Raw genomic sequence first — 13292 nt, 5'->3', positions numbered from 1 at the left:
CTCGTAAATCCTAATCAAACCAAAGTTGATTTTTGGTTTTTACTTTATTGTCTTGTTATTTTTACTATTTTATTTTGTATATTGTCTTTATGTTTTGTGTTTTATGCTGATTTTATTATGAATGTTATTATTATAAATCACCTAAAGCCTTAGCAACTGGCAATCCATAAATGTGAAATAAATATTAAAGATAGGGATATAATTCCTGAATGGAGTGATGTCCCTTTAGAAGAATTTCATTTTTATACAAAGGTTCTTATATCTGCATATGTGGCCCATCATACACCATTTTCAAAGACTTGGATGGAAAGACCTTTTGGAAATCTTCAGCTGCTGGTGTCTCACAGTTGGCAGAGAGAACATGAATTTCAATTCAAAAAGCCTTGATGACTGACACTAGCGCTAACAAGTTTTAAACTTATGCTAATTCAATCCCTTTTTGATCTGTTACCATGTGCCCAATATATAGTATGTATAATTAACAGCATGTCACACTGTTAATGTTGAGGGCATTTTAGCATGTAGAAGTAGCTAGACACTACCACACTGGACACAGCATAGAATAACATTGGCCACCGGTTTACTTTTACTTCACTCAGACCAGGGAGTTAAATTTCTAGCATTAAGAAACATTCTTTAAGCAGTCTGCCCTTTAATGTGCCTCTCTGCATTGATGAGTAATACCCAATACCTTCATTAACATGGGGATTTACATGTAACCCATTCTAATCTTAGCGCAGTTTTAACCTACATTTTAGTTGGATATTTTATGCACAAAATAAAGCTTTTCAAATACTCGGGTTAAGTTGGTGCTGAAAAACCTGCGCTAAAATATGGGTTAAAACCCACCATAAGGTAAGTGCACTTTATTGTATCAACCTGTAGAAAATTTTACATCTAAATTTGATTAATGCTATAATCTGCGTTGAGCACCATTTGGAAAGGTAAACTAAAAGTCCAGAAATTATTATTATTATTATTACCTTTGTTCAGGCACATTCCACTGCTTGGAGAAAAATGTGAAAAATAAGCAATTAGGATAAAATGTACAAATCTTTTGACAGGTCTGAAAATCTGGTGCAAACACACTTGTAATATTATCTCCTGAAAATTCGACTTCCTGAAAAGTGTCCGACATGCAGCCTGCAATAAAATTAAAATATTGAAGAAAATTTGAATTAGGCACGTAGTTTCCTTTTCTGACCTAATCCCACCCACTTTTTTTCTGAGTATATAACCTGCATACATGGGGGGGGGGGGGGTCAGAATGTTTTTAAATCAAGCTTTTACTCAGGAAAAAGCATTTATCCATATTAAACAAAAACACTTTGAATATTGCCCCTTCTATTAGAGCTATAGGAGAAATAAGGATAATCTTAGTGACAGAAATTGCATTATGGCAAAGAAAATGCATAACCATATCACTTATAGCATGAAATGAAGAAAGAAAGAACACTATTTACCAAGTTTTGAAACACCACAGACTTTTAACGAGAATCCAGATACAACATTATCAAGTATCCTTATTCTGGTAGGAGTTCCTTTCAAGCTGTATTTTAAGTAGCATTTGTTACTGAATGAAACAAAAAAAAGTAATATTTGCATATGATGCCAATTAACATTCTTGAATATTTTTACTTCATAAGAATTAATTATGCAGTAGACAATACTTACAGAAATGCATTCTTTGCTGAGCTTCTGACTAATATTTGAGCACAGAAAGCATAGTACTTAACATCTATAGTTAAACGTATATTCTGATTTTCCCGTTCTAGCCCAACAGACTATAAACATATCCAAAAGAAACCGTACCTTAATAAAACATATCAGCGTAGCAAGAACACAGCAAGGCTTGTCATTCTAATGCTCGTGTGCTGGAAAGATGCACAGTTCTGCTGTCTGCGAGACAGTGGGTGAAGCAAACCTGGAGACATTAATCAATGGCCAGAGGCAATGTGGGAAGGAAGGTCCTGATGTCTCTCCTGCCCGTAAAAACAGAACCTTCCAATATGTCAAGCCTTCATTTCAGAGGGAGGACCGGGGTGAGGTGGAAGGGTGTCAGCCCTTCCTCCTTGGGGGTGTTCAGAGGGGACTTGAAGTGAACAGATACTGTCATTTTGTGGAGTTGGGTTCTGTTATTTGAGAGGCTGGGACGGGTGCTGTCACTTAGGGTGGGGTAGCTCCTTGTGACCTTGGGCAAGTCACTTTACCCTCCATTGCTTCAGATACAAAATTTAGATTGTAAGCCCTCTGGGGATAGGGAAATACCTACAGTACCTGAATGTAAACTGATGTGATATCTCATATCGAATGTTGGTATATAAAAAATAATAAATAAAATAAATAATAATCCCTTTCACTTTGGGACAGACAAGACAAGGGTTTTCCAGAGGCAGAAAGTGAACAATATATACCTTTTTGTGGGTGAGAATATAAACAGTCTTAGTATGGACACATTACGTTTGCAATTTTGTAGCATGAACTTGTTAAAATGTATTGCATTGCATGTTAACTGCCATTTTGCTGTAGATATTACACTTTTAGGGGTTGATTTTCAAAGATCTTTATGTGCACCTAAGATAGGAAATATCTATTCCGGGGGCTGGGATATGATTCACAATCAGACTTTTGTATTTTCAGAAGTCTGTGCATAAAATAACAAGCACAAGGTACTAGGGATGGGCATTTGGAAGAAACAAAATAGGAAATGAAATGAAATTTTCTTTTCTTTTGGGTCATTTTCAAAATGAAACGATTTCAATTCCAACAAAATTTCATCAGAATATCATTTCATTTTGAAAATCTAAAAAAATTTAAAAAAGTCATCTGTAGGGTCTAGGCCTAGGCTCAAGGCAGGGGTCTTGCCTAGGGAATATGCAAGACCCAAAGCAGGGGATGCAGCCAACTCCTGAGTGCAACGCTGGTGCCTCAGCCTAGGCCGAGGCCAGGGCCTTGCCTAGGTTTGGCCATGGCCTGACACAGGAGCCAGGCTCTTGGCTGAGACCCAAGCAAAGGCCCAGGCCCAAAAGATTTTGCTGGGGTTGGGAGATTTCTCGACTCCCACTTACCTTCTCTGTTGGGGATCTGACAAAATAACCAGACTCAGGTTTGATGTCAGGGCCCAACCTGGAGGTTCCGACACCTGGGCTTTGACCTAGGCCAAGGCCTAGGCCCAGACCTAATGCCAGGCTCCAGTCTGGAGACCGGGCCTCAGAGCCTAGGCCTCGGCAACACTGAGTCCTGGCCTGGAGTCTGGGTTCTGATGCCTGGGCCTTGGCCTAAAGTCAGGCCCAGGCCGAGGCCTAGAGGCAAGCTTCAGAGGTCTTCTTTTAATGTCTTCTTTCTTCTTTTTTCAAATGGTGCAGACAGTGTCATTTGAAGAATGAAGAAAGAAGACATCGAAAGAAGATCTTTGAGGCCTGGACCCCGGCCTGCGCCTGACCCTGGGAAAGGCTTCAGAATCAGGACCTGGCCTCTTGGCCCTGCTTTGGCCCTGCCAAGGCCTAAGCATCAAGACCCAGTCTCCAGACTGGGCCCTGGCCTAGGCCTCATCTGTGGATCTCCCTGGACCAGGTAAGTGGTGGCTGGGAAGAATCCTGGCCCCGGCACTTTTCGGGTGGGAGAGATAGGTAGTGGGTACGGGAGGCCACATTTCATTTTTTTTTTCTTTTTTCTTTATTTTTAAACTAAATAAATGACATAAACATTAAACAAAATGAAATTCATGGAGAAAAAAGGACCCAAAACCGAACCAAATAACAAAATGAAATTTTTACTTCTGCACCTAGGGGTAGATTTTCAAAGGGTTGCTTGCGTAAGATACACACGCAACCCCCGAAAACCTACCCTTGCCTCCCCCTGTGCTCGCTGAGCCTATCTTGCATAGGCTCGGCAGCGCGAACAAGACCTGGGACACACGTAAGTCCCGGGGCTTGAAAAAATGGGCATTCCGGAGGTGTGGCCATGGGCGGGGCACTGGCCTGGAGACGTTCCAGGGGCGGGACTGAGGCCTCCGGAACAGCCACCGGGCTGGGGGATGGAGAGCCGTCGCGCACAAGTTATGCCTGCCCGGAGGCAGGTGTAACTTCCTCAATAAAGGTCAAGGGGGGGTTTAGCTAGGACTGGGGGCGGGTTAGATAGGGGAAGGGAGGGGAAGGTGCGGGGGGGGGGGGGCGGAAGGAAAGTTCCTTCCGAGACCACTCCAATTTCAGAGAGGCCTTGGAGGTAACGGAGGCAGGCTGCTCGGCTCGACGCAAGCAGGTTGCACAATTGTGCATCCCCCTGCGCGCGCCGACCCTGGATTTTATAACATGCGTGCGGCAGCGCGCACATGTTATAAAATTGGGCATAGATTTGTTCACGCCAGGTTGCGTGAATAAATCTACGCCCGCATGCATGTTATAAAATCTGGCGCCTAGCTTGTAGCAGGTGTAACTTTGTGAATGTTACTTGTGTGTGTATTGGGGCACTTAGAAGAAATTCAAAACAAGCTTATATACATGGTTATAAAATTACACACTTCATGAGCAGCATGCTAAAAAATGTTTTGCTTGAGTTTTGAATAAGCCTCTTTATGTCCATTTTCTTTCACAGCACTGTGAGTTCACACTGATTGAAATGTATTTACAGAGAGTAAGTAAAGTACTTATTTATAGCACATAGCAGAAGCTACTCTATAGAAGAATACACATCTCAACTAGCAAAGCAAATCAAAATGTAAGTAATCTGGTTGAAGACATAACTCACCGGAGCTCTACACTGTGAAAATTATTTGTAGTGTATGTAAAAAACTGACAGAAAATGTTATTAGTACATTTTTCTTCGCATTTCTGCTCACTGTACTCTGTGGTAACATTGTAATTTGTCCCGATCATATCCAATCCTGTGTAAAGCTCAAAGGTGCAACCTGGAAAATAGAAGGGGAGACATGGGATAAGCTTATGAGTACAGCATGTGTAAAATCCATCTTTTTCACATTACATTAAATACAGTAATATGTATGAATGAATGACTGGTTTGTACAGTTTTTCTTTAATGGATCCAACATGCATAGAAAAATCTACCAATAGGCTCATCGCAGGGATAACCAGCCGGCACCTTGGCCATTCCAGGCAGTTACAGGTGGGCCCTGTCTTATCTTTCCATGATGCAGCCAGCTGGGATCCCCTTCTAAATTTTCACCTCCCAGCACTGCTCTAGCAGCAGCAGCCAAAGCAGCATGGTATGCTAGCACACCTTTCCAACAGTCCTGCCCACATAAACAATAAAAGGCAAATAAAGACTGCAAGACCCATTCAGTCTGCCAATTTTCCATTCCTGTTGCAGCACATCATAGCTTACTTCGTCTCAAACTTTGTCGTCCCATTCTCACCACTAAAGGACCTCTGTATGTATCCTGTGACTTCTTAAAGAGGCTGACGTACTAAACTGCACTCAATTTCATTGCATAGGTAAAAATGGCAATTTGTGCATCTAAGTTAGGATTTACCACTAGGGATGTGAATCGTTTTTTGACGATTTAAAACAATCGTCAGATATATTTTAAATCGTCAAAAATCGTTAGAGCCGCGATACAATAGCAATTCCCCCGATTTATCGTCAAAAATCGTAAATCTATTAACGTAGCCGTGGCCCGAGAGCGGGAGATCGCGCCGGGAACCCCCCCCCCCCCCCCCCACTGGACCCCAGGTAATTTAAAACATTTGGGGGGGGTTGGGAGGGTGGGGGATTTGTTTTAAAGGGTCGGGGTGGGTTTTAGGGTTGTTTTGGTGTACCGGTTTTCCCGCCCTCCCCCTCCCCCGATTTACGATTTTTGACGATAAATCGGGGGAATTGCTATTGTATCGCTACTCTAACGATTTTTGACGATTTAAAATATATCTGACGATTGTTTTAAATCGTCAAAAAACAATTCACATCCCTACTCAATATGCCTTTTGATTTCTAATTCCAGTGGGTTCCCACACCCTGCTGGCAAGAAAATCTGCAGTGCTGCGAAATGACGTGCTGGTGGGGTTCAGACTCCTCATCAGCAATAGGAAGATCCAGCAGAGCTGCTGCCATTTCCCCCTGCAGCCGGAGTCAGAAGAGGAGGCCCATAGGCGCCACTGGCATTTCCCCTGAAGTTGGCAGCAGAAGAAGGGCTCTGCTGTGCTGCTGGCAGCCAATTAAGAGATCCAGTGAGTGAGAGAGAAAGAATGTATAAGAACTTGTATATGTGTGTGTGTGAGCAATATCATGTATGAGAGCTTGTGTGTGTGCCTGTGTGCAAGAGCATGTGTGAATGTGAGAAATAGTATATATGAGAGCTAGTGTGTGTGTGTGTGTGTGTGTGTAAGAAACAGCATTCATGAGAACTTGTATGTGTATGTGAGTGATACTGTTGGCCCTAAGGAGACTGCTGCCTACATGATTCCAGAGAGAGAGCATGTGAGTGTGTGAGAAACAGAGAGCATGTGTGTATGTAAGAAAGACAGCAAGTGTGTTGTGAGATGCTGCACAGGTCCACAGAGGAAGCTGCTGCTACTTCAATGTTAAAGGGAACGAGAGAACATCTGTTTGTGCATGTCTGTGTGTGTGAGAAAGAGCATGTGAGAGTGAGCATGAGAGAACAAATGGGAGAGAGAGAAAGAACATGTGTGTGAATAGACGAGTGTGTTAATGCATGTGAGGAGAAAGTCTGCATGCTTCCCTCCTACTCCTCCCATTAATCTGCAACAATCTCAGGATGACTAGAATTCAAATGTTCCCAGGTATGGACAGCAGGCAATATTTTTTTATCCTTATTTATTTTGAGTATTGCCTGTTATTTGATGTCTTTGCTGTTTTGAAATATTTTATTGGTGTTTGGGAAAATGTAATAATTTTTAATGGCTTTAATTATTGGATATTCTTTTTCTCATCTGTTTTGAAATATTCTATAAGTATGGTTTTACTATCATGATGTTTTATATTTCTTGATTTTATACTTTGATGCTTTATATGGCATGATGATGTTTCAATTTTTCCATTGTTGCACAGTATACAGAGTGTGGCATGTTGCGGTTTCCAATTCAGTTTTTGTTTGCATGTTTATGTTTATATTTTATGATCACCTTGTTTGGTGAAGGTGTGTCTGTGTTTTGCTTTTATGACCAAAGTGAGGTATTCTGATAGCATGAGGTTTCTTTGTAGGGATATATAGCGGTCTGACTTGTTCTGTTTTCCTAATAGGAGATGTGTATTGGTGTTTTAGGACCTGGTAATAATAGCAGTGTTGTCTTTTCATAGGTAGAGTTGTTACTATTTGAGAGCTGACATTTAGGGCTGATTTCATTTGGGAGGTTTACTATACTGTAATTCAGTTTACTTAAAGCTTTCTGAGGGCCGACATGCTTTATAATAGTCCTAATACCATATGGTTGCAGATGTCGTTTTTGCAGAGTTTTCTGGTTGGTCCACAACAGTGCATGTAAATAATACATGTTGTAATATATTTTTACCTTAGAACACTGAATGTTCTTTTTCATGTAAAATGTGTTACTATAAATGCATAATTTAATTATTTATGGGAAGGGTGGGGCCAGGAGTGTGTGCAAGGCTATATGACGCCTAATACTCTTACACCAGCCCTGGATGCACTGACTCCAAGAGAAAGCAGCATTCCACATCTGGAGCTGTGCTACTTTGACTTAGTGGCTTTCCCCAGTCTCAGCCAGAGCTTAATTTATAAGCCCAGGGAACAATATGGGTCACTTCTGGTTCCCCCTCCTCTGAAGTCGGTAGGCAGAGCAGAGCCTGGGAAACCATCAAAGCAGCAGACGGTGTAGCCTGCAGTCAATGGGAATGCACTAGAGTGGTGGAAGCGTTGTGGAGAAGTGGAGGCAAGCTACAGGCACAGGTACGAAGGAGTAAGTCAGGAAGAAGAGCCTATGCAGTGTTGGGGAGGTTTTACTGCATCTTTTCTGCTTGTGTTCCTCCTTTACTTAGGGTGCTAATGTCAATTTCGGGGCCACTTTGCCACTTGAGATGCCATCAAGAGTTCATTTCACTGTTGCTGGGGTCCTCGTTTGAAGCTTTGGGATGTTCTTCCCACTTGTTCTGCTTCTTTGCTCCTGTTACAATGCCTTGATGAAATCCTGCCAAATGCTGGTACCCCTTGGCCCCTTTATGGAGTCAAAGGCTATTCATGGCAATTTTGGTGTCATTTTCCAGTCCCCTCAATCTTTCTAGGTACCTTGGATTTCTTTCCCCCCAAAAAATGTTAAGACAATTGATTTAAAAAACCCTATTCTGAAGCCCAATATAGGCTAAAAATTACCTGTAATGCTTCTCCCATTGACTTTGATGGCAAACAAAAACAAATTAAATGAAAAAATGAATTTTATTTTTTGCTTTGAAACTATGAAACAAATTAGGGTCCCCACGAAACAAATTTTAAAATTAAATGAATTGTTTCCTGCTGCACATCCTTATGGCCTACTTTCTCAACTCGTCCTAGGCAGCATACCAGAGAAAATGGATGCTAAAAATAATCTCTGAAACTCATGAACCAATTTACAGGTGAATTTTCAAAGATATTATGGGCCATATTTTAGTACCTACGTGCGGGTGTAGATTTGTGCGCGCAACCCGGCGCGCACAAATCTACGCCCGATTTTATAACAGCCGCGTGCATGTTATAAAATCCAGGGTCAGCGTGTGCAAGGGGGTGCACACTTGTGCACCTTGCATGCACCGAGCCCTAGGTGAGCCCAGATGGCTTTCCCTGTTCCCTCCGAAGTTGCTCGGAAATCGGAGCGGCCTCAGAGGGAACTTTCCTTCCGCCCCCCTTCCTTCCCCTACCTAACCCGCCCCCCAGCCCAACCTAAAACCCCCTCTAACCTTTGTTTGGCAAGTTGCGCCTGCCTCTGGGTAAGCGTAGGTTGCGTGAACCGGCCAAGTGCCGGCACGCGATCCCCCAGCCTAGAAACCCTACGGAGGTCTCTGGCCATGCCCCCACCCCGCCCTGGACTGCCCATGCCCCGCCCCTTTTTTCAGGCCCGGGGCATACGCACGTCCCGGAGCTTGCATGCATTGCCGGGCCTATGCAAAATAGGCTCGGCGCACGTAGGGCTTTTAAAATCTGCCCCACTCCTAGCAATTTTCAAAATCCATTTACATGCATAAAGTGCACTTACATGGGTAAATCTTATAGACAATTAAATGGCATATATTGTAGCAATTTTCAAAAGCACACTTACATGAGTAAAGTAAATTTCCATGTGTAAAACCTAGTTTTACACATGTAAATGCTTTTGAAAATCAGGCCCTAAAATAATATTAGGGATAAAGTATTTCTAAGGAGCACCATAAATTAACCCTTAATTGGTACTTTAAAACAATATGTAATAACTCATTGAAATGATAGGTTAATGTATTTCCAGGACTGCTATTAGCAACAACACAGTATCTTACCATTTTCTTTCGGGTTGCATTGTTTTAAAGAATATCCAGAAATTGCACCTGTCAGAGTTACATTTGGCAGTTTTCCTTTGTCACTATCTTTGAGAAAACAAGCAAATCTATTTAAAACAAAAACAAAGTCAATATTATTCAGTTATAAAGCAGTGACCTGAACGAAACATCAAGGGCTCCATACATCAATGGTTTATTTTTTTATTTTTTTTCCATTTTGGCCCCATAGCCATGGCTATGACATATTGAGAAACAGAGCTCAGCTCATGAGAGAGCAGAAATGCATTAAAAAAAACAAACAAATGATTCGGGGATGACATTTTTTTTCTTAGATGCTTTGACAATTTATTGTGCAAGTAATTCACAGAACTCTGGAAAAATGATTTTAAGAATTTTATTCTAACCCAGGAGCAATCGTGAGCGTTCAGCTATTATACCTTATACTATTTATAATGTCATTTGCCTCCTAGAATCATTAGACGTTTGATATTGCCACTCCTATGCAGTCAGGCATTTCTTATCCTTTCCCACTGCCTAAGACTGGAGCTATCTCCTCATTTGATAGAGAGACAGCAACCTGTTTCCTCTCTCTATTAATTTGGGGGGGAACATTCCTTGTTTCAAAGGATATAAAGCAATCAGTGGATGAGACCATACATTGATCTCACAATTATTTTGAAAACCTAAGGACTGGATTTTTATGAGGTACGCGTGGGCGTACATTTGTGCGCGCAACCCAGCACGCACAAACGTACGCCCAATTTTATAACATGCGTGCGCAGCTGCGCGCATGTTATAAAATCCAGGGTCGGCGCGTGCAAGGGGGTGCACAATTGTGCAACTTGCGCGCGTCAAGCCGCGCAGCCTTCCTCCGTTTCCTCAGAGGCCGCTCCGATTTCGAAGCGGCCTCAGAGGGAACTTTCCTTCTGCCCCTCCCACCTTCCCCTCCTTTCCCCTTCCTAACCCACCCCCCAGCCCTACCTAAACCCCCCTTTACCTTTATCTTATAAATTGCGCCTGCCTCCAGGCAGGCATAGGTTGCGCACGCCAGCCGACGGCCGGCCCGCAATCCCAGGCACAGCGGTAAATGGCCGCTGTGCCTGGAAGCGCCGGCCCCGGGCCGCCCCGCCCATGCCCTGCCCCTTTTTTCAAGCCCCGGGACATACGCACGTCTCGGGGCTTGTACGCGTCGCCAGGCCTATGCAAAATAGGCTCTGCGCACGCAGGAGCAGGTATTGGCAGTTATGCGTGTAATATACGTGCGTAACCCTTTTAAAATCCGCCCCTAAGTTTGTAAACTTTTCTTATTTAATTTACCTACAATATTAGTGTATTTGTAAAGTAAAAAAAAAAAAAGATGAAACCATTCTTGCCATGCTAGAGTAGTAGGAAAAATGTTTTAAACTTATTCCATTAACAGTTAAAACAAACTTAATACTTTTATCATTAATTTTGTTTTAATTTGAATTTAATGCCAGGGACAATTAGTGTTCAAAGTTGTTGAAAGCTTGTCCTCCTTAGCTACTCTCATTACAGGTCATCTAAGCATAACAGGATGCTGCTCGTCTCATCCTGACTTACATGATCTGCTCCACATCGCTGCCTGAAAAGCATAAGCAGATAATGTGAAATACAAAAACTGCAACAAAAGGATGTCTATTATTGAACTTAAAAGACAAATATTATCCCAATCATAACACCAGTTTAATTGCATTTTTCTTTTTTTCAACCACCCAAACAAACTGTGCCAGTGAAACATGCTAAAAAGATTTACGGAGTGAAAAACTCAGTCAGTCCAAAAATGAGATCCGTTTGTAAGTGACAAACTCCATCATATAATCATCCTGGGTAAAAAAGAAAAAAAACTCCATTCATCCAGCCATTTACGCCATGGAGAAGAATGTCTACATTTAAAGCCAAACGGGTCTTTAATACACTCATCTGGCTTTAAATTTAGACATTCTTCTCTATAACCAGGGCAAACGTTTATGTTTTGAAGTCTAGAAAAACAATCAAGACTGAGTACTTGAAAATACTGGGGTGCCTATTCCGGAGCGTGTGGTAATATGGAAGATGATGTTAGAAAATGCCAGGGTGCAAGTAGTCTTCCAGAGTATTTCCATATTACCATAGCTACAAGTACCTCAAGATACTTTTTTTGGCGAGTAGAATAAAAGCTCTTTGTTTATACTACAAGCCTTAACAAGAGGAAAACATTCCCTATTTTACTAGCCTGTTGTGAAGGAATATGTAAGGAAAACACTCAGAACAACTTAAGAGACCAACTCCAAGTATCTGGCCCAATCCACTTTAAGGCACAACCCAGAAAGTAATCCTGATACCAGGGAATTTCTCTTAGCAGGGGAATATGAGAGCAGGAGAAGGAAGCATAGAAGAATACACTAAAACTGCCTATGTCTGAATACTTTGACTTCTGAGATAAGCAGCTCTTTCATTTTTCATTTTTGTGTAAATAATAAAAGTTTGCAAATAATGACTAGAGTTTAGATTCCTCGATCTTCCAGCACATACCCCTATACCATGGGCTTTACACCTGTACACATTTGTAAATAAAGCCAAAGAATAACCAATCAGATTTCCTCAAATCTTTTATGACAAATTTAGCCCAGTCTTAAATTAATATGGACTTGTCAAAGTTAAAGTTTACCCTCCATGAAGCCTTCCTCCCACCTGTCAGCGTCAGAGTAAGCTTATGTTTGCATTGTGCTACATATGTGCTGAAATCAGTCAACAGGAGATGTGTACACATACCATCAAAGAGAAAGAGTCCTTGTGGGGACATAGTTCACGGTGAAGCTAAAGTAAGATACATAGCAAAAGGGTTTGTATCTGTGGAAATCTCTGAAATATGGCATTTTGAATAAAAGTGTGTTGGACTTCTTTCTCAGTATATAAAATGCATCTCCCTCAATAACAAGAGGCACCAGATAGTGTACAAATAGTGAAAAATAAAACAAGTAGATGAACACAGATTTCTACGAGAAAGAATTGCATTTGCATTCACATCCAAACCAGATTAGTGTGAACAATGCAAAACAGCTAATTACTAAACTGTGTTTAAATGTATTTGTGAGGTAAGTTTAATCAAAGAACCCAAATCTTCCTAATACACACATTGTAAGAGAGCCTGAAGAAATCTATAAGCACCAGTTTTCTCCCACATATAAGGAATTGACTTTATCAATGACAAAACAATATGTATATTTAGGAAATACTCAAGACTCCATTGTGGAGGGTCTGGCAAACACAATATCTTCATATTCTGTTCCGGGTCTGAACTGGGTTTGTTCTACAGGGACCCCCACACTCTCCAGGCTGATTGCTTACTGTGAGATATAAATAATTCAGCACTCTTCTGTGGCAGAATGAAAGAATACTTTACTTGGGAAACTGGAATAGAAAAATAATACATTTTGGGTTCGAGAGTTGCGTGCCCACTGAATTTTAAAAGCTGCCCAGATGCGTGCATATCTTCTGCTGCATGCACATCTCACTCGATTTCAAAAACAGGCATGGTACGGGCAGGGCATGGGCATTTTGGGGCATGGTCAAGAGGTGTCTGCTTAAATATTTACTTGCCCCACTGTGGGCCCAGTTCCTCTGCCACGTAAGTTTTCTTCTGCTATGGAGAAAATGTAAGTAAGAAGGGTCTAGGGGGGAGTGCAGGCTATTAAACCAGGGTGGTTTGGAGGACCTAGCTCTACACTGGGGGAAATGGTGAATGAACTGGTGAAACTTGTCAGGGTGTGGATGTGCGCTGGTTTTAAAATGCCCCGGACAGACATGGTAGAATTGGGATTTATGCAGCTAGATATGCGCCTTATTAAAATTGGGCG

At 41.8% G+C, this 13292-nt stretch overlaps 1 protein-coding gene across 1 annotated transcript in view; it reads right to left on the bottom strand.

Moving 5' to 3' along the window:
* KLKB1 (kallikrein B1) overlaps nt 1-13292 on the bottom strand; it is a 132526-nt gene that overhangs the window by 89665 nt on the left and 29569 nt on the right. Inside the window, exons 4-7 of the mRNA XM_029586946.1 lie at nt 9436-9542; nt 4747-4906; nt 1464-1573; nt 984-1143 (exon numbers count right to left, since the gene is read on the bottom strand). Coding sequence (XP_029442806.1) covers nt 984-1143; nt 1464-1573; nt 4747-4906; nt 9436-9542 — 537 coding nt within the window. The remainder of the gene's footprint in view (nt 1-983; nt 1144-1463; nt 1574-4746; nt 4907-9435; nt 9543-13292) is intronic.

This window comes from Rhinatrema bivittatum, chromosome 1 (genome assembly GCF_901001135.1).
Source record: "Rhinatrema bivittatum chromosome 1, aRhiBiv1.1, whole genome shotgun sequence".
Classification (NCBI taxonomy): Eukaryota; Metazoa; Chordata; class Amphibia; order Gymnophiona; family Rhinatrematidae; genus Rhinatrema; species Rhinatrema bivittatum.
The sequence above is the reverse complement of the archived record's forward strand: the minus strand, read 5'-3'. Positions and strand labels throughout refer to the sequence as shown.